The sequence below is a fragment of the Fusarium keratoplasticum genome, chromosome 7, assembly GCF_025433545.1.
Source record: "Fusarium keratoplasticum isolate Fu6.1 chromosome 7, whole genome shotgun sequence".
Classification (NCBI taxonomy): domain Eukaryota; kingdom Fungi; phylum Ascomycota; class Sordariomycetes; order Hypocreales; family Nectriaceae; genus Fusarium; species Fusarium keratoplasticum.
Window position 1 is genome coordinate 124,797 of NC_070535.1, and position 18,797 is coordinate 143,593.

The following is an 18,797-nucleotide window of genomic DNA, read 5'->3' on the forward strand; positions in this document are numbered from 1 at the left end:
ATTCTTAAAGCTATTCCCGAGGCCGCCGACTATTTAGCCGACCTTAATAAGGCTACTGCCTTGCGAGAGGCAATAGCCTTACGAGGTCAGCTAGATAATATACCTAAAGATATGCTCTTAGTATTATTAGGAGACTTAACGCTGCTATTACTCGGTAACGAGGAGGAGGATTATAATGATATTAAGGTCATTATAAATATATAGATCAAAGGATTTACATAAGCCGCTTTAGCGGCCAAAAGAGGGGATTATTCGCCTAAAAATAGCGATCAGGAAGAAGATCTATCACGCCGAGAAGATTAGGGCAGATTCGGCTATAATCGCGTGCCTAATAACTACTCGGATAACGAGAGGGTCAAGGCATGCATTATAGTGGCCAAGATAATAATTCCTATGCCGCCGTCGCGGGCCTAAGACTAGGCATCATATTCACTTACACACAATAATATAGAAATAGCCTCAAGAAGACTTAAATTAATAGAATCAATTAATTAAATTAAGCGCTATTTATTAATAGTATTTTTATTAAGATTAGACTTTAATTCGTGGAGAAATAAGGCAATTACGGTGCGCAAGGCGGTTACAGCAGTGACGCAGTTACAGGTTATGATGCCCCCTCTATGATAAACAGAGGGGCGGCCTATCATTAGTCAGCCCCCTGGGTACAAGCTGAAATTGCATTTGTCAGATTCCAATGCCAAGGCTTGGAACTACTTGTTTGGGCGATAGTCGCGATACACACTAACAGTACATTCCTGCACGCGGATGACTTGTGATTACGGCATGCATGGTAATTCTCAGGGAGGCGCTTGAAGGGTGGGTTACTTAAAATGCATGTTACAAATCGAATTAGCATTCGCCATCGAGATTATGAGGACCAATTACACGACAGATACGAATGGGCTGCCAAGTTGGTGGCGGTATTGGACGAATTAAACCTCCTTGGAGCTGTTGTTAGGCGATGAGACAATGCGCCCTAAATCCGGGAGATGCAACGTTGATAATCTCAACCAGCTGCGAAGACATTCTCACTGTAATATACAACAATCGGGAAGATGGATGCGGCGAGAGGTTGCCAAGGTACGCGGCCGTTGTTTGCCTCAAGCCCCTCCCTCTCGTGCCGGCACTTAAAACTTGACATCTTGACACCTATAAGAATAACAACCTATTATTGCTATTCTTAACATTTAATACTAGAAACCCATATAACCCCCTGGCTTATCCCGAAGCACCCGAAGTGCAGGTGACACCCAGATTGGCAGGAGTATTAGCACAGAGAACTTTGTTCGCTCCGCTAGGCGCTTTGACAGTGAAGTCCTGTATCTGGATCCCACATGTGCCAGCTACAGAACAGTCCATGTCAGCCACAACATCCTTGTAGTGTCCAGAAGTGGTGCCAGAAAATCCGGAGAAGACCACGTCGCTAATCTTGCCCGTCGATGGATTAGTTGAGCAATCAGCTGCCGTGGAAGAATAGCAGGTTGAGATCTGAATGGCGTAGGTGCATGAGTCACAGATGATATCCTCCCAAGTGACATTGGAGACGCTCCCAGTGCCATGGGTTGAGCCACCTGGATAGTACTTGATACCCGCTGCCTTCATACCACCACTCATAGTGCAGTTCTTGAAGATGCTGTTTGTCACTATATCGTTCGAGCCTGAGCTTCCAGCCAGGCTGCCAACTGAGAGGCCGTGAGAACCAACACAGGTTACACCAGTAGTGGTTACATAGCTGGCGCCAGGCTTGAGAACGACACAGTCATCGTCATTGGTGACTTTGGTGTTCTCAACTGTCACGAACGAGGCTGGGCCAATGTCAAAGCCATCTGTGTTATGGGCGACATTGGCCGAGGTGCTCACAGAGTAGAGTGTCAAGTCGGAATAGTGAATGTTTTTTGAGTTGCCACCGGTGACAACATGGAAACTGGGCGCAGCCTTGATAGTGATGCCGCTCATTTTGATGTTTGTGGAACCATCTACGCGGATCAAGTAGGGACGCTTGTAGGAGGGGGTTGTGATGATGTGATCCCCTGCGATTGGTGTTAGACGTCAACCTTTCTTGCAAGCAAAAAACCATGGGCAGCGCAAACGCTTCATAATACGTACAGCTTGCCTGACCATTGCCGTTGATGGTCCCAGAACCGGTGATGGTTGCACCATTGATGTTCTGTATGTGGATGATCTGTCCCTTGCCGTCCCAGTAGGTGAAGTCAGTGGATACAGAGAGCTCTCCGTTGAGCTGGAGAGTGCATCCGCTGCAGCCTGAAAAGGAGAGCTGGCTGTTGATATGATATGTCTGTCCGCTGGGGATGACGATGGTACCACTAGGGCAGGCGTTGATAGCGGACTGAATTGCTGGGACGTCATCCACAGAGGGAGAGCCACCCGTCTGAGGTGTGCAAGTTGTCCCTCGAGGTTGCAGCTGGACGCGGTCCGGGATGACGGGGATGGGCTCAGCGGTTGCAAGACTGAAGAGGCATGCAATAGCAACCGACACGAGAAGAAAAGACTTGGGCGCCATGATGAACAGTTTATGAAAGAAATTTTGGTGTAGAAGGCCGTGTTCTAATCGATGAAGCACGCAGTTGTATGGATGACCTCTCATGGTACTTTATATCAATAGTCGACTTGATGATTTCGATACCGCTGTGAGCATCCATAAGCCTGCTCCGTTACCTGGCATCACCCGAACCAGAAACATAGCTTTGAATTTCTCTCTATTGGTGGATTTTCTCGGTCCTAGGTGTCACACACAAGGCACATGACAGGATGGTGGTAAACCAGGTTTCCTCCGGGCCCTCGCACTATATATTCGGAATTCGGCACATCAAGTTTGCACTAAAATGCCGATCCCCCAAGAGTCAATGATCACTCGTATGAGTTTCCCGTGGTTTTGGTAGCCAATGTCACGGACCCAACGGCGCGAAGGCGGAAGCCGGCCGTCCCTGGCTTACCCCTGAAAGAGCCGAGTCAATAGGGCACTGGTCCTATTTCAACCAACATAATTTCTTTGGTCAATCACCCCCACAACAACGCCCCTCATTTCCTGGGGCCCCAATGCGGGTGCGGGGGTTGGCGTAGCTGGAGAAAGGTCTTCTATTTTAGACGTACCACACAGCCTTTCAACAAACCCTTCCTTCTGTCCGATGAAGCGTTTCAGGATATCACGGCAGTAAATACCCGCCACATTTAGCCTGAGCCCATGTGAGTTCTCCATGCTCCTCTAAAATTTGGTGTTTACGGGGAACCTGTCTGACCAGTAGAACGACGCTACTTTTTGGCATCCTCTCTATCCCCTGCTTCCCATCTGAAAACCCACCATCTATAGGCCTTTCGATAGATTCAACCATGCCAACTTCCATGTTATTCGGATAAAACGGATGCTATGGCCTCAGCTAACAGGTGGAAATTAGAAAGGAAAAAAAGGACTAAAATGTTTGGATGCATCGTGTGTTTCTTCGCCACTTCTCTGATGCGGATGGAATTGGTTCAAAGCGTTGACATCAATACCTATCCAACCAATAGAGAAATGTGCGTTTAGCCGCCCAGGCCACAATCATCAAAGTTAGAGCTCGCTGCCTCTGCCTTTCGTCCCCCATATGTTCCATAAGTAATCAATCTCGTCTTTGGCAACTTTCTCTTGCACAGAATTTTCAATAACTCAGCCCAACTTGAGTAAACCCTAACTCCAAACACGATTCCAACTGTCCACAATGCAGTTTTCTCTTACATCTATGATCCTTTCTTTCGCCGTCCTGGGCGTCTCTTGCAGCCCGAGGACCTCTACGCCTAGTGGGTGCCTGAGTGTCAGGGCCTCTGGGGCGTCCTCAGGCGAGTACGCGTCACTAGGAGCGGCCGTCGCCGCTCTTGGGATTGGAAGCACCTCGTCGACAGCCTGCATTTTTATGTACCCCGGCACCTACGAGGAGCAAGTCGTCATCAATGCTTACAAGGGCGCTTTGACGCTCTACGGGTATTCGACCGACACCTCTTCCTATGCTGAAAACCAGGTCACCATCAAGCATTCTGAGAATTCCACAGTTGCGGGAAGCGATGAGGCCAGCTCCACTGTCGACGCCAGGGGCACCAACTTCAAAATGTACAATATCGATGTTGTAAACTCATTTGTGGGAAGCCAAGCAATTGCATTTACCAGTCGTGGCGATCAGCAGAGCTTCTACGGGTGCGGGTTCTACGGATACCAAGGTAAGTTTGCTTGTCGTCGTCGATCTCGTTTCAGAGGCGATGACTTCTATGTGCATGCTCCACAGATACTCACGTTTCTCTCAGATACGCTATTTGCTCACTCTGGAAACCAATACTACAAGAAGTGCTTGATTCAAGGTATAACTTGACAATTCTCCCTTTCTCTCACAGCTGGATATCCTGACATCCTCCTAGGGGCTGTCGATTACATCTTTGGTGATGCCTCGGCTTGGTTTGAGCAATGTATACCGCCGTCTCCTTCCCAGTGAAACAAAATTTAAAGAGACCATCAAAAGGCGCTAATATTTGTCTCCTGTGATTCAGGTACGATCAGATCCACTGCAGGAGGCGCCATCACGGCCATGCATCGCGCCACCACTTCAGAAACAACCTGGTACGTCATTAACAACTCGACGGTAAGTTTTTCCCCTTCCCCTTGCAAATTTACATCCGATCTATCAAGAGTAACAAATGCTCACTGCCCTGGCCAGATCGAAGCCGCCGCCGGATACACTGCTACTAGCGGCGTCTATCTTGGTCGACCCTGGGGTGTTGATGCCCGCGTTATCTACCAGTACTGCTCTTTATCCAACATCATCAATGCCCATGGCTGGAACACAATGGCTCCATCTGCCACACCGTATGTTTTATGCCGCCCATTTCCAATTATCCAACCCGAAATGTCTTTGATGCTAACAAGCAGGATCCCGTGGTTAAGAACTTTCATGGAGTACAGCAACAGCGGAGCTGGTGCAACGACCACGGCCCGCCAGTTTGAAACTAAAGCAACAGCTGCTGTTGGCCTGTCTGATCTTTTCCCTGCAGGTTCAGCTTGGATTGATCACACGTACTGAGGCGCACTTGAGTAGCTTTACGGGGCGGAATGCACCAAGACAAGACCTCATTCGGCCCTCCTTATCAATTTATAGCCTAGGGTTACATAGCTATCCAACCTAAGCTTGAAAATAAGCTGTTTGTCTTTTGTGGTCACCTTTTTCAGTGAAAATGATGGTCACAATTATGTCTCAATGTGCCGGTCAAAGTCGTCTGTAGACAGGAAAGCGTGGAAATAATTAGACCAATTACACAACTTTTCAAGGGCGGAATTCTGTTTTGGGTGGCCAAGTCGATAAGCAGTCATATCGCGACTATCCATGAACTCTCGTTTACTACTAAAGACTGCGACACTTCCATAGTGAGTGACCCCAATCATGCCGTGGGGATATATTGCGGGGAAGCTGGGCCCTTGCGCGGCTAGCCGTTCCTCAATCAACGACAAGGGTAACGTTCCCCTTTCATAGTCACGGTTCAGAGAGAAGGTTAAGACTAGTGCACACTAAATTAAAGAACGGATGTGAGATGCCGAGAAAACGAACGGATTGAGGTTGTTCCACCAAAGAGAACTGGCGATTAGCTTAGTCTATGTTAAGCAGCTCGTATTTGGTTTAAGGTATTCCTCCAAGCCCAAGATTGGCCAAAGAGGGTAAAACCAATTCAAAACCGGTCAGTTTCTGCAAACCCCCAAACAAGCTGGAGTTGATGGGTTCCCCTCTAGATCCCTGTCTGACCATGACTCTCTCCCGGTCAAGCCCCCACAAGTCTTTCAGTGGCTGTAGGGAACTCGAAATTTGATAATCTCACCTACGTCAATGGCTGTCACACAAACGGGGATACTAGTTACCCACTCCTTGTGGAGACAGAACATGAGGCCACAACGTGGCTGCTTCCAGGATCAGCCAACTAACATAAATAGACAGATAAGAGAACATAACGAAGTCTATTGTGGCCCAAATCCAAGCCGACCACAAAAGACATCGACAAACTTCTACCATGGTTCTCTACGCGAGTGTCGTCGCCCTTACCTATCTGGCCAGCATCGTAGATGCTGTTGCCGGTTCATTCCATGGACATACCTCTTTGGCACGCCCCGAAATTAAGCCTTGGCCGCACGCCCCTGGAGGTCATTATCCCGTCTCGCCTCCTCGTCATCGTGGCAGATACTGCTTCGTCGAACCAAGCCATCATGGAGGCGATGATGCTGGCAAGATCCTCAGCGCCTTCCGCCAGTGCAACTATGGTGGGACAGTAGTCTTGTACAAGAACTACACCATTGCATCCCCTCTGGACTTGACTTTCCTCAATCATGTTGATGTTGCTATCTTGGGTACCGTCAACTTTAGCGGGGACATTAACTACTGGAAGGAGCACTCGTTCAAGTATGCCTACCAGAATGCTTCGGCCATGTGGAAATTTGGCGGCAGAGATGTCAATATCTTTGGCAAGGGAGTTGGCCGCATCAATGGGAATGGCCAGCCGTGGTACGATGGTTTGGCTGTTGATCCTTTACTCCAGCGTCCGGTCCTTTTCTTGGTCGACGGGCTTCACGGAGGCTCAGTGACCGGTTTGCGCATGGACAACCCACCAAGCGTAAGTCTTCATTGTCGGCAAGACAAACTTGAACAGTGGCGATTGATCTTTTGCTGACAGCTGAATAGTGGTTCAACCTCATCGCTAACAGTTCCAACATTGTTGTCAGCGATCTTAACTTGCAGGCTGTGGTAGGTTGAGCCTTCTCGGATACAAACATGGACATCCCTGGGGACATCAAACTGACTAATGGCGGCTACAGAGCACAAGCGCGAATCTTGCCAAGAACTCGGACGGGTGGGACACTTATCGCTCTGATTCGGTGGTGATCCAGAACTCGATCATCAACAACGACGACGACTGTGTATCATTTAAACCCAACAGCACCAACATGGTCGTCCAAGGCCTCAATTGCAACGGCTCACACGGAATCTCTGTTGGGTCACTAGGGCAGTACCCTGACGAGTTTGATATTGTCGAGAATATCTATGTCTATAATGTTTCCCTGTCTAATGCATCGGACGGTGCCCGCATCAAGGTCTGGCCTGGTGCGTTCACGAACTTCCAGTCCTCGCTATCTGGAGGTGGTGGCTCTGGCTACGTCAAAAACGTAACGTATGATGGAGTCTTTAACACCAATAATGACTGGGCTATCGAGCTTACCCAGTGCTACGGTCAAAAGAATCTGACTCTCTGCAACGAATATCCTGTAAGTCGAGTCATCCCCGCCACCCCCTTTGTCTCCCAAACACATAAGTCACTAACATTAAATCCAAGTCCAGCATGATTATTTCGGACATCCTTTTCAAGAATGTGTATGGGACAACCTCTAAGAAGTACGACCCGAAGGTGGGAACCCTAGTCTGCAGTGATACCTCGGTACGTTTCCACTTGTCCCATTCCATACAGGCAGGGAGGTTAACCTTGCGATATTTAGAAATGCCACAATATTCAGGCACACAACATCAGCGTGTCTCCCCCGAGCGGAAAGACGGCCACTTGGGTCTGTACCAATCTGGACAAATCTCTTCTGGACATCAACTGCATCTAAGATGCAGAGGCAAAATTGCCCATTAGAACGGATTCACGATTGCCGCCGGAGTAACCCAGAGACAGGCGCGGGGGTTGCATCAGAGTGGAGAGGGAAGCATTTTGTTCTTTACGAGTGAGTGGGCCATGGTGTTGATGGGTGACAGGTGACTGGGTGATTATTTTTGTTTTGTCCATCTCTTGTATTTTCATCGGCATTTCTCTTGTTGATTGAGCTTGCATGAGTCCAAGATTACCTTGAGGCGAATGAACTCCCCCTTTTCTCTTCTGCCTACCACTCGTCTTGATTGTGAGAATGGGAATGTCGCCGTCACGAGTACGAAAAGGAATATTCACTATGGTATTGTATCTCCCTGTCAAGAAAGGTAGAGGGGACGTGATCGCAAGGCATTCACGGGCAGGAGGGCGCGGTGTGGCTTGCTAAGTGCTTCACCTTGGAATTTGACGAAGGGATGCCGCATGGAGGAGGACCAAGGACTCCCAATAAACGCGGACTGTTAGCAGGTACAAGCAGGGAACAAACGACATAAGGAGATACAAGACACATAGACAACCCAAGATTTACCACTGTCCTGTCTGTGACGCGTCGAGCAGGTGTCGCCTATTAAGCGGTTGTGGATAGTATCCAACCCACGCCGTGATCTCTAAGCTTAAGTGGTCTGACGATTTACCCGAGTACCTGGTCTTACTGCTGGGAACCTTTGCTATCATCGTTGTCAGAGTTGTAGAAGCTGTGGAGACTGTGTGTCGCCACCTAACCACGGATTGCGCCGACAACACTTACTCAGTGGTTGAATAGCGCCAAGTCCCCGATTATGGAAGCCATATAGGCTGACATGTAAGCGTGGCATGAAGAGGCAGCACTGAATACGGGGCCTATAGTGGCTTATTCCTATCACGAGCATAACTTAGAGATGTCATTGGCAGAGGGTAAATTGTCTCAGTTGCCTTCGGCTAAAATGGTAGCGAAGAAGCGGCGCAGCAGGTTAGCCTTGGCAAAGGAGAATGGTTGGAGGGGTTACAACAGGTGGTGAGCTGTGGCGAGGCCTTGAAAAGAGGTATATCAAGATCTGAAAGTCGGGAAAACAGGAGGGTAAGAGTGAACATATGTCTTATCAGACTCTTCGCTATCCTCTGGCCTTGTTATTTTTCTATGTGAGTTCCAGCTACCCCTGGTACTGTGGCACAGTGGCATACAGTTGCGGCAGGCTACCTGTCGGCAATTCTCGTCTTACCCACCTACTATTTGTAAAGATAATCCTCATCTTAATATCATTGGCGAATGTAACTATAATAAGCGGTGTGGTGTTGCCCTGACTCTTTGTGTCAACTCCGTCGGACCACGGCGCAGCGAATCAACATGGACATTTCCAGGCCCCAATACGGACTCTTTTTTCAATAGGCCTCATGATTATCTGCCCAGTCGCGCGAATGTGAACTCTGGAAGAGGAAGGTAGTATGTCCCAGTTGACGCCTAGACATAGAAGGATGAAATCCTTGCTCAACAGATTGTGGCTGATAGCATCCATTACTGAGTGTGTGAAAGGAGACCAGAGGCTTGCCCAAAAAAATATAAATATATAAATTCTGTCCCTCCTTGGATTTATTTCTCTTTCTTCTCAGACTTCTAGCATCGAGCCAAGTAGCCCTGCAGCAAGTTCCTTGTCCTTCTTTTCCCCAGCACAATCTGATCCTCCTCCACCTCATCGTCATGAGGGCCAACGAACTGTTCCTGGCTCTCGTGCCAGTGGTTCTTGCGAATCCAATCCTCCGCTCTGAGAAGACCCAAGACGTCCACATTGTCTTGGAACTCAGTAAGGAAGCATCCCAAGCCGCTGTCACAGTGTGGAACAAAGATCAGTCGGAAGCGATTGCCAACTCTTGCTCCGAATCTCTTGCTTCGGCCCCCTTTGAGAATCACGCCATTGCTTTCAAGGTTGACGAGAACGGTAGCGGTAACCTCACGGTTGGCGATAAGTCTTACTCAATTGGCGGCGGTGATGACGCTATTGAATGTGGTCGTATCGCAAGCGAGACAGAATTGGTCGTTAACTGTATTGTGTCTCTTCCTGGGAGTGTCGAGTTGAAGCCTTTGGGCAAACGAGGACTCAAGACATGCTTCCCCGATGGGCCCCTTGAGGTTACTCAGGCAATGGACGTCTTCGAGGGAAAGGTCGAGTCGGAGTCACCTTCAGATGTGGCCCCGGCCGAGCTGAGCCAGGCCGAGGTAGACAAGATCGTCAAGGAAAATCACCTTGATAAACGACAGACCCCTTGCGGTATCTGGACCTCACAGACTCGCAGAGTTGGAAACGGAAACCCGCACCAAAACCCGCTGAACATCCAGCTCAGTGTAAGTCCTGCTATTCACCTATTGGCCATAGGGGGTTTGGAAAATCACAGGAGCTGACGTATAAACCTAGGAGCCCATGCAGTGCCCTGGACACATCGGCTGCTCAACATATCACACGACATCAAGGTCTTACTCTATCGGCTGGTCTGCCAACGCGGCTACGTCCTGGATCAGCGCTGGCTTTGATGTTGTTCGCACCATCGAAACTGGCAACAGCTACGTGTGTAACGGCAACCCCAACGACTTCTTTGCTGTGTGGAAGAACCAGGGCCAGACGGCATACACAGTTCAAAACGGGGTTTACAACTCCTGCACCAACTCGTGGCTGTCAGTTGGTGGCCACATCATCGTGTGGTCTCCCAATGCAAACAACCGCCGTGGCTTCTACTATTGCGTCTACGGCCGCAACTATGTTCGCGCCATGGGCGATCGTTGGCTTGATACTTCCCCCAACACTCCTGGCGGGCCTTAAGTCAAGACAAGTGCTCTTATGTCCCTGGTCCGACGGAGTTGACGCAAAGAGTCAAGACAACAGGGAATACGGCTTTGCGAACATGCCGGTCTAGGGAAGCAGGGGTTTTGAGATAGGCAGTTGGGCCGGATGACGATAGAAATTCGGTCGTTAGTGCATCAAAAGAAGCCACCAGAGCACGCCCAATCCTAGTTCACTAAAGCACTGCGCGCTCATCGCTATGTTTTTGTAGTCCAGTGCATCTTCCGAGAGTTTTACCAGTAGTGAGGGACGGATTACGATTGATGAAGTAAACATTTGCTCGAGCCATTAACTCTCAACACGAGAACCGGTAGACTTGACAAAGATTCCTGTCTATATGTTTATCAGAGCCTCCACAGATTTATGAAGGAGAACTAGGCCAGGAGCAAAATGAGGTCTTAGTCAACCGCCTAGGGAGACTAAGTACCTAATGCAGCATCCTCGGCCATTATGATGCGGTTGGGCTTTGCCTGACACCATCAAGCGGGTCCCCCGAGACCCTCCGGTGAGATGGCCGAGTTGGTTATGGCGTCAGGTTAAGGTCACCTTAACAACCTAAGATTCCTGATGGAGCAATCCTCCTGGGTTCGAGTCCCAGTCTCATCAAATTCTTTTTGCTAGCTGGGGGCCTTGTGTTATTGTTGTTAGCATAGAAATCATTTATGACGGAGAAAAGCAACCACTTTCTTTTTAAGTAACAGTGCTCTTGACTGTAAATAGATGACTATGGTCTCGCAGTTGCAGCGTTGTTTGAAAGGCTGTGATTCTCGATGGCTTACCATAGCTGACGTCCTCATTCCGCGAATGGAACATTGTTATCATCTGCGAGAGTGGCACCATGATAACTGAAACATTGTATCTTGAACACAGATCAATTATATAGAATGGCCAAGGTCACTAGCGAGACATACGCGAATAATGCGCTAGTGGGCGAAATCGAGCAGGGAGATTGTTGCCAGCCTTTCCACCTATAGAGAAGTCGTGACATAAATACATAAGTGACGAACTCGAAACAAAATCAGGTGTAGCACATGATTCAAATGTGAGATACAGGGGGCGAATTCCAAGGATCTAGCTTACTGAGACTAAAAATTAACGAGCGTTAGAGAAAGAGAATGCCAAGCATAACTAAACAACAGACAAATTTCTCAGTGTTACTCGGCGACAACATTGGGCAGGTTGGTTTGGGAGAACCCGGACGATTATTGGGGCAGCACCTCACCAGTAAGCTCGGTAATATGCAGTCATCGTTGTCACCTGTTGCCTGAAAGCGGGGCACCACAGGGAGATGAGACGATGAGTTGCGCCATGAAAAATGAAGCCAGATCTGGCACTCGCTTCTTGCTGATGCAAGACCAGAAAGCACTGACCGAACTTGGAGCAACAGTCGGTGAGTCAGTCAAGAAAGAACGCCGCAATACTTCTAACCCCTGAGATCACTTCAACCACAGTGTTTTCTTGTTGCTTGGTATGCTTTCCAAACCCTTATATTGCTCAAGTTTGTTCTTAATCTCGCGTTGTTTTTGAGCGTACTTTTTCTTCTCCTCTTCTTTTAATCCTGAATACCATGGAGTCTGAAGAAGTCACTCATCATCAGACTGCTACCCGCACAGAGGATGGGCTGAGGGCCGGAGAAATCGCAGTGCCAACTTCCCCAAACGAGGGCGAGACGGCAGTTGATCAAAACATCCATGGACCTCCGACTGAAAACCTCACCGAACTTGAGAGCAAAAGCCTTGAGGGCAGCGATGACAATCAGAACTCTTGGCATGCCTTCTTTCGAGACATGCATCAAGACAACCACCCTTCCAGCGACGCAGAAATCGAGAAACTCACGGCCATGCTGGATGGAGCGAGTAAGTCGAGGATCAACGCCAAAGACGAAAAAGGCCAGACGGCACTTTACATTGCCGTCGAACGAGATCTGAAGAAGGCTACCATCGACCTCCTCAAGGCTGGTGCGCAGACCACGGTGCCAGACAACAAAAATGACCATCCCCTTCACATTGCTTGTTATTTAGGCAATCTACAGCTTGCAAAGAAGCTTCTAGCAAACAACGCAGATATCGAGGCCAAGGGAGAACACGGCGAGACACCACTGGGTCTGGCCTGTCGACGCGGACATGCAGATATGGTTGAACTGCTTCTCAACCATGATGCCAGCACGCAAGTCTTCAATTGCAGTGGGAGGACACCTCTCTTTGTAGCAGCCCTCCACGGCCATGTTGGCGCAGTCAAACACATTCTCGAAAAGGACCTGTCATCCCTTGACAAAGTTGACTCTACCAACACCTGGACAGCCCTTCACGTGGCAATCTGCCAAGGTCGTGATGAGGTTGTCAGTATGCTACTTAAAGCAGGATCGAGGCTTGATATGCGTGCCAGGGATGGAAGCACCCCTCTAATGACAGCAATCCAACACCAAAATGAAGGCATCGTAAAAATGCTACTTGTCCGCCGGTCAGAGAATGAAGACCTTCAGCTGGAAACGCCATCTGATAACAAAGCCACGCCACTTGGTACTGCGTGTGTGCGGGGTTTCGCGGGTTGCGCCCGTCTCCTGATCGACGCCGGCGCAGACTGTACAGCCCAGATACTCGACAGACCGGTACCGATTTTCGCACTCGCCTGTGGCTACCGCCATCGAGAAATTGCTTTGGACATGCTTACAAGATCCAAAACACCCATTGATGGAAACTGCCAAGCTAAGAATGGCCGGAATGCGTTGAACATGGCGGCTGCACGTGGTCATACCAAAATTGTGGAACTGCTGCTGGACCATCGAGAAGCAATTGGGTTATCACAAGATACAATATCACGGGCATTATTCGGAGCGATCGACGCTGGCTGTGAGAGTGTGGTCAAGCTGATGCTCGGCCCGAAAGGGAGAGTCTCGGTGAACTACAAAACATTCCGGGACAGAACACCGTTGCATAATGCTTGTAACCCACTTGGATGCATCACGTCGGACTCAAACATATGGGGCCCTGATGACCTGAGCGAGGAGGAGAGAAGCAATCCTGAGTTCCAGCCTAGGAGACATGAGGCTATATTGAGTCTCTTACTGGAACGAGGGGCTGATGTGGAGGCAATATCAGAGCATCAGGGGACGGTATTGCATTCCGCAACGGCATCGGGTAACGTTGCCACCATTCACCTTATTCTGGAACGTATGCGTCATGTCGACGCAGTACTTCAGAATTATAATGGCCAGACTGTACTGTTTATCGCTTTCGAGCCGGGGCTCGAGAACGCCATGAGGGCACTCTTAAGCTCTGCCAAGTTGGAGACAGCCGATTTTGGCTCAGATCAGCGGCAGCGCGATGCTCTGAGCTGGGCAGCGGTGAGCCCAGTTAGGCACGACATTGCAAAGCTGATAATGGTCAAGATGCACAAGAGTATGGAGAAGCCCAGACCGGTCGAGTCAGATGTCTGGAGTGCCATCGAATGGGCGACCTTCATGAAGCTCCCCCAGGTTCTGTGGATACTTATTGCCAGTTCCCCCCGGTCCAAAGAGACAACAGTGATGCTCGAACGAGCCATGATACTGGCCGCGAGAACACAAAGCCATTCAGACTTGTCAACTCAACAGGACGCGAGGCCCGACTATGAAACAGCTTCAGTTGACGAGGAAGAGAGGAACGATAGAGTGAACGACGCCAGGGATACCAATGCAGGGGAAGATGATGGCCAGCAAGCTCTTATGGATATGTTGCAGGACCCACCAACTGGACTATTATACACTGGTACAGCCGACGAACCAAAGCTTAAGGAGGGGTTAAAGGAGATTCTCGCAATATGCTCGAAAGCCTTGTCAGTAAAAGCCAGACTTCGCTGGTGAACGAAATATCTATCAAGCAGTACGAAAGTTTGAAAACTCACTGGAACGACTCCCTGAAACAATAGAATCCTGTGAAAAGCACCACGATGGATGACAGTGGGAGTTAAAGGGAACTGACATGGGTTCAGCAGAGAACAAACCAAAAGAAACAAGACTAACCCAAAGAATGGAAAATCTGAGCCAGAAGACCGTGCATAATGATACCCCATGTTTGACTGGATTTGGATGCACCCTAATATATCCTAGATGCCCAGCTCGCTATGTCCCATAGAGGGGGATGTTGAGTAACCATGGAGTTCTTTTCCCTACCTACCCGAGAGTGCGGAACAGAGAACAGAGACCGAGACGCCTGTGTCGGACATTCCTATTCCTACCTAGCGCTGTGGGTAACTTGGTCGTGACAGGGATTCAACACCCAGTAAGACTGTTGTGAGAAGGGAAAAGGCGTGTGGGGGTTTGCCTGGTCGCCCACATCGCTTCGCTTCCACAAGTATCATCGTATATGTGAGCCAGGGAGTGATTCAACCAGGAGCTCGAAATGCCAGCTGCATTGACAGCTCTGGGAAGTATCCCAAAACTAACACAACAGACTACGGTATCTGTTCCAAGTCAAAACTTAGGTGATAACCCTCTACCTCATCCTCCTCAGGCTGTGGACAAGCAAGGCTCGCCCCCACGTCAAGGAACGCCCCCGGCACGTTGGGGGCGGGGGGTGTTTTGGTTGCCCTTTGGTGGAGATTAGACGAGGCTACCAGGCATCGGCCTGATGATTGTTGCTTCTGTGGCGGCGAAGGTACTTTGGAACTTGTCACTGTCGGAGGGAACTGTTTTGGCGCCTCGCTCGTGTCGACCACTGCAAGGTGGGCGCCCTCAGTTGGCTAGTTAGTGGTTGCTGGTGACCTTAGTTAGGGGTTCTCTTAATTGCCTTCAAGACAATACTTCGCCTGTTTGTGGTAGGCTGGGCACAGCCAAACTGCAGCAGTCACACCACGCAGCTTTTGATGTTCACGTCACGTTCCGCTCTCAATTGAGGCTTCATCTCGACTAAACAACTTTGCAAGGTGCCTACGCGAATCATCCTCAACCCTCATATCTTATCAACGGCATGGTACTAGGAATGGGGTGAATCTTGGTACATGCATGTCGTGGGTGGTTGAGATTGGCTGTCCGCTTCTTCACGGTGTCAGTCGTTCTTAATGCTTCTGTTGTTGACAACCTTCCTAGGCAGTGCTAAGGCGAATGGAAATCATCTGCCTCTAATCCCACTCACTTCAGTCAATATCAGGCAATCGGGGAATGTGAAACCGTGATTTTGTTGCGTTGTCATGTAGCTTGAGTGGAAATAGGCTGGTCGGAGGTGCTATGTTAATAAATAAAATGGATGAACTGGTTAGTTTACCTCACGCCTTTCTAGCAATAACCCAGAGGAACTTTTCCTCTTCATCTCCCTCCAACGTAGCTTTCTCAACTTTCAGTCCGCTCGCCTGCAAAGCCGCAACTGTCTCATCCTTTCCAAGGCCACTCCAGAACATCCACCCCTTGTCGTCAAGCCATTTGTCCATCACAATGCCAGACTCCTTGTTCTTGTCAAATGTAGATAGAAAAATACCCCCAGGCGCAAGCCAGCTCCCAATGCGCCGAAAAATTTCCTCCTGCTCCTTCTGCTGGAGGTGGATGATGCTATACAGTGCCACCACTGCGGTGAGAGACTCGGGTGCAAACTTCAGCTTCATCATGTCGCCAGGATAGAAGGTAGCGCGACCTTCATGAGATGCGAGATTCTTGCGTGCGAGGTCAAGTTGTACATCCGATAGGTCATTGGCATGTGCATGTACAGCAGGGGCCCGCGAGAGTAAGGTGGAGAGGAAGGGATTCCCAGAACCACATCCCAGCTCAAGGATTTCGTGTTGTTTGCCGTCGCTGGTAGAGACAAGCTCTGGGCAATAGGAGATAAGTTCATTGAGGTACTTTTGACGCAGGTAATTATGGCGTTCGGTCCAGGTATTGTATTGCGAGGCCATGGCATTGTACGATGCCCGAAGGCGATCCTTTACATCGCTTGGTGCTTCCATGACTTGAAACCGTGGATATATCGAGTTAATGTTTTCGCCGGTGGTCTTCAATGAAAGATAATGTACTGAAAGGAGATATACCGCTATTTCATCTCTCAGACAGGTTGGAGTCAAGGCTATTATTCTGGTTCAGCCAGATTGGAGTCCGGTATGACTCATTCGTGTGAGAACCCCACGTCACATCGACCATAAAGCAAAATACCCCTAACCAGTATTAGTCATGATGATCGACAAACTGTAATGAGATGGCTCCCTAGTTATCCGAAGAGTTACTATTCCATCTCGTTCTCCAACCACAGCACAGACCCAACGTCACTCATACAAGTAGCATGCATGGTGCAGCCAGCTTCGTGGCTGATCCGGTAGATGCAGGCTCGCAACAGGGGCTCCTTCTAAAGTAGACACCCCTTTGAATTACTGAATCTCGCGAGAAATCAGTCGTCATGAGTGAATCAGAGTGCCTGGTGCAATATTTCCATAAGTTGGGTCCATTTTCATTTTTTACAGGATTCAAAGTGAGTTCAAGCATCCACTTGCGTTAGCGCTAGAAGCCCTTGTTCCAGAATACTCTCCTTGATGATCACGTATTTGGTTTGCATATCTGACCCTCTCATTTCTGCTAGCTAATCCTACTGTCGTCATGCTGAGGCTTTTCTAAATAGGTAAAACATACACAAAAGAGAAATCAGGGACTTGGTTAGTCAGAACAGCCCCAGCGTGGCAACAGGCCAGTCGTCATAGACTGAGGCTTCCCTCCATCAGTTTCGAACAGAACATACGTCCCGTCCGGAACTGAACCTGGAGTATTATACGACCACTGTAAGAAAGTTGGAACTCTCTGATTCTGTGCTCCTATAGTGGCACCTTCCCCCTTATTCGCCGTAGTAATGAACGAGGCATTAAGCCGGCCAGGGAAGTCCTCATAGAAACTGAGTTGGATATGGAAGCGGAGAGTCTGTGTCGCATAGTTTAACCCCCTCCACTCAAAGGTGACCTGACGACCCTGAGGTCCATTGAAGACCTCGTACCTGACTCCGTGTCCTGGGAAGCCCCGGTATACAAGATCGAACCAATACGCGAACACCGTGACTTCCGGGACGGTATCAGCTGGCAATGGGGTAGAATACCAAACGCGAGTCCCGGATCCCAGTGTGACCATGGCGTTTGTGCTGACGAAGACATTTGTGTCGTAGACATCAAAGGCGCCGATGGCGAGCGGTAGAGAGACGGAGTAGAAAGCGTCGTCAACGCTTTGGCTGTCGCTTACGAGTGCAGTAGGGTTACTGAGGGAAGGAGTGGCGCCAAAAGGTATACATTCGCTGGTGGTAGGGGTCATTGTGGTCGTAGTCGTCTCGTCTTGGGTAGTAGAATCGGTAGTGAAATCTGTGGTCGAGTCGGTGGTAGAGTCTGTAGTAAACTCTGAGGTAGAATCTGTAGCGAAGGTCGTAGGGTCGGTCGTTATGAAGTCTGAAGTCGAGTCGGAGGTTGTTGAGTCCATGGTGGTGCCAGTAGTGGACTCGGTTGTGTCATCAATTGGGGGAGCGTTGTCAAGCTTGTCGTTGAGTCAGTCGTCAGGTATGTAATACTGGTTGCCTCGGAGCTAGTCATGTCGGAAGTTGGCTCTGAGCTGGTTGTTTCGGAGGTTATCCACTCGGTGATCATGGAGCTAGTCGTTTCGGCGAGCATAATTGTGGACTCTAGACTTGTTGGATAGTCTTCAACAAAGACTGGTGTTGACAATGCAGGAAGAGTACTCGCAATATGAGAAGATGGAGTCGCGACTGAATCTGACGTAAAGAAAGGCCTCTCTGACTCGGAGCTGGGAGATGGCAAGAGGTCAACCGACAAAGTAAGGGGAGAAGAAGAATTATCTACGTACCTGGATTCAGGGCTGGCAAGCCCAGGAGCCTGCGTAGAGCCCAGTATCATAGAGCCGGGGGCGGCTGGACGGGTCACAGATGGAAGTTCTTCAAGCTTAGGGCCAGTCGATGTTGCCAGGTCAACTGATGAAGTGTGACCAGAAAAGGAACTTTGTTCAAGGCTGACTTTAGCGCTCTCTCTTTCAAGGGGAGTCGAAGTCATGAAGGAAGCCAATGGGCTAGACGAGTTTGTGAATATAAACCTCGTGGGGACCGCCCTGGTTGTGCTTTCTGATGATAGAAGATCGTCTGTCGGAGGGTTAAAGATAAACGAGGGATCTGGGGTTGTCAAGAGATCTTGTTTTGAGACGGTGGTATGTGTGGAGGCAGCATTTGGGGAGGTAGCGTCCGAGGTGGTCGAGGCATGCAGGGTACTCTGTGAGGTGCCAGAGACCAATCGGTCATCTTGACAATCAGAGACTATTAACTCGTTAATAGGGAAGGAAGGATATATGTAGCTACTAACATACTTGATAAAATAGACAAAGAAGCAGGC

General features: G+C 49.3%; 7 protein-coding genes across 7 annotated transcripts; 4 read left to right on the top strand and 3 right to left on the bottom strand.

The window, feature by feature from the left end:
• Nucleotides 1–1,218: 1,218 nt before the first annotated feature.
• NCS57_00917000 (putative endo-xylogalacturonan hydrolase A) lies at nucleotides 1,219–2,521 on the bottom strand (the record flags this gene model as incomplete). The annotated part of the gene is made up of 2 exons (XM_053058953.1): nucleotides 1,219–2,030; nucleotides 2,107–2,521. The coding sequence occupies 2 exons, from the start codon at nucleotides 2,519–2,521 to the stop codon at nucleotides 1,219–1,221; spliced, it is 1,227 nt and encodes a 408-aa protein (XP_052911024.1).
• A 1,192-nt stretch (nucleotides 2,522–3,713) lies between these two features.
• NCS57_00917100 (Pectinesterase domain-containing protein) lies at nucleotides 3,714–5,060 on the top strand (the record flags this gene model as incomplete). The annotated part of the gene is made up of 6 exons (XM_053058954.1): nucleotides 3,714–4,206; nucleotides 4,291–4,344; nucleotides 4,402–4,449; nucleotides 4,531–4,622; nucleotides 4,698–4,846; nucleotides 4,910–5,060. 6 exons carry the CDS (start codon nucleotides 3,714–3,716, stop codon nucleotides 5,058–5,060), a joined length of 987 nt encoding a protein of 328 aa, XP_052911025.1.
• A 976-nt stretch (nucleotides 5,061–6,036) lies between these two features.
• NCS57_00917200 (uncharacterized protein) lies at nucleotides 6,037–7,624 on the top strand (the record flags this gene model as incomplete). Its single annotated transcript, XM_053058955.1, has 5 exons — nucleotides 6,037–6,633; nucleotides 6,702–6,764; nucleotides 6,836–7,282; nucleotides 7,351–7,452; nucleotides 7,511–7,624. 5 exons carry the CDS (start codon nucleotides 6,037–6,039, stop codon nucleotides 7,622–7,624), a joined length of 1,323 nt encoding a protein of 440 aa, XP_052911026.1.
• Nucleotides 7,625–9,334: 1,710 nt separating this feature from the next.
• On the top strand, nucleotides 9,335–10,448 carry NCS57_00917300 (uncharacterized protein; the record flags this gene model as incomplete). The annotated part of the gene is made up of 2 exons (XM_053058956.1): nucleotides 9,335–9,976; nucleotides 10,047–10,448. 2 exons carry the CDS (start codon nucleotides 9,335–9,337, stop codon nucleotides 10,446–10,448), a joined length of 1,044 nt encoding a protein of 347 aa, XP_052911027.1.
• A 1,588-nt stretch (nucleotides 10,449–12,036) lies between these two features.
• Nucleotides 12,037–14,310, top strand: NCS57_00917400 (uncharacterized protein; the record flags this gene model as incomplete). Its single annotated transcript, XM_053058957.1, has 1 exon — nucleotides 12,037–14,310. One exon carries the CDS (start codon nucleotides 12,037–12,039, stop codon nucleotides 14,308–14,310), a length of 2,274 nt encoding a protein of 757 aa, XP_052911028.1.
• Nucleotides 14,311–15,710: 1,400 nt separating this feature from the next.
• Nucleotides 15,711–16,382, bottom strand: NCS57_00917500 (Methyltransf-25 domain-containing protein; the record flags this gene model as incomplete). Its single annotated transcript, XM_053058958.1, has 1 exon — nucleotides 15,711–16,382. One exon carries the CDS (start codon nucleotides 16,380–16,382, stop codon nucleotides 15,711–15,713), a length of 672 nt encoding a protein of 223 aa, XP_052911029.1.
• A 697-nt stretch (nucleotides 16,383–17,079) lies between these two features.
• On the bottom strand, nucleotides 17,080–18,509 carry NCS57_00917600 (Peptidase s8 and s53 subtilisin kexin sedolisin; the record flags this gene model as incomplete). The annotated part of the gene is made up of 3 exons (XM_053058959.1): nucleotides 18,262–18,509; nucleotides 18,165–18,201; nucleotides 17,080–17,934 (listed from the first exon to the last, which is right to left on the bottom strand). Exons 1-3 carry the CDS (start codon nucleotides 18,462–18,464, stop codon nucleotides 17,080–17,082), a joined length of 1,095 nt encoding a protein of 364 aa, XP_052911030.1. The 5' UTR covers nucleotides 18,465–18,509.
• Nucleotides 18,510–18,797: the final 288 nt, after the last annotated feature.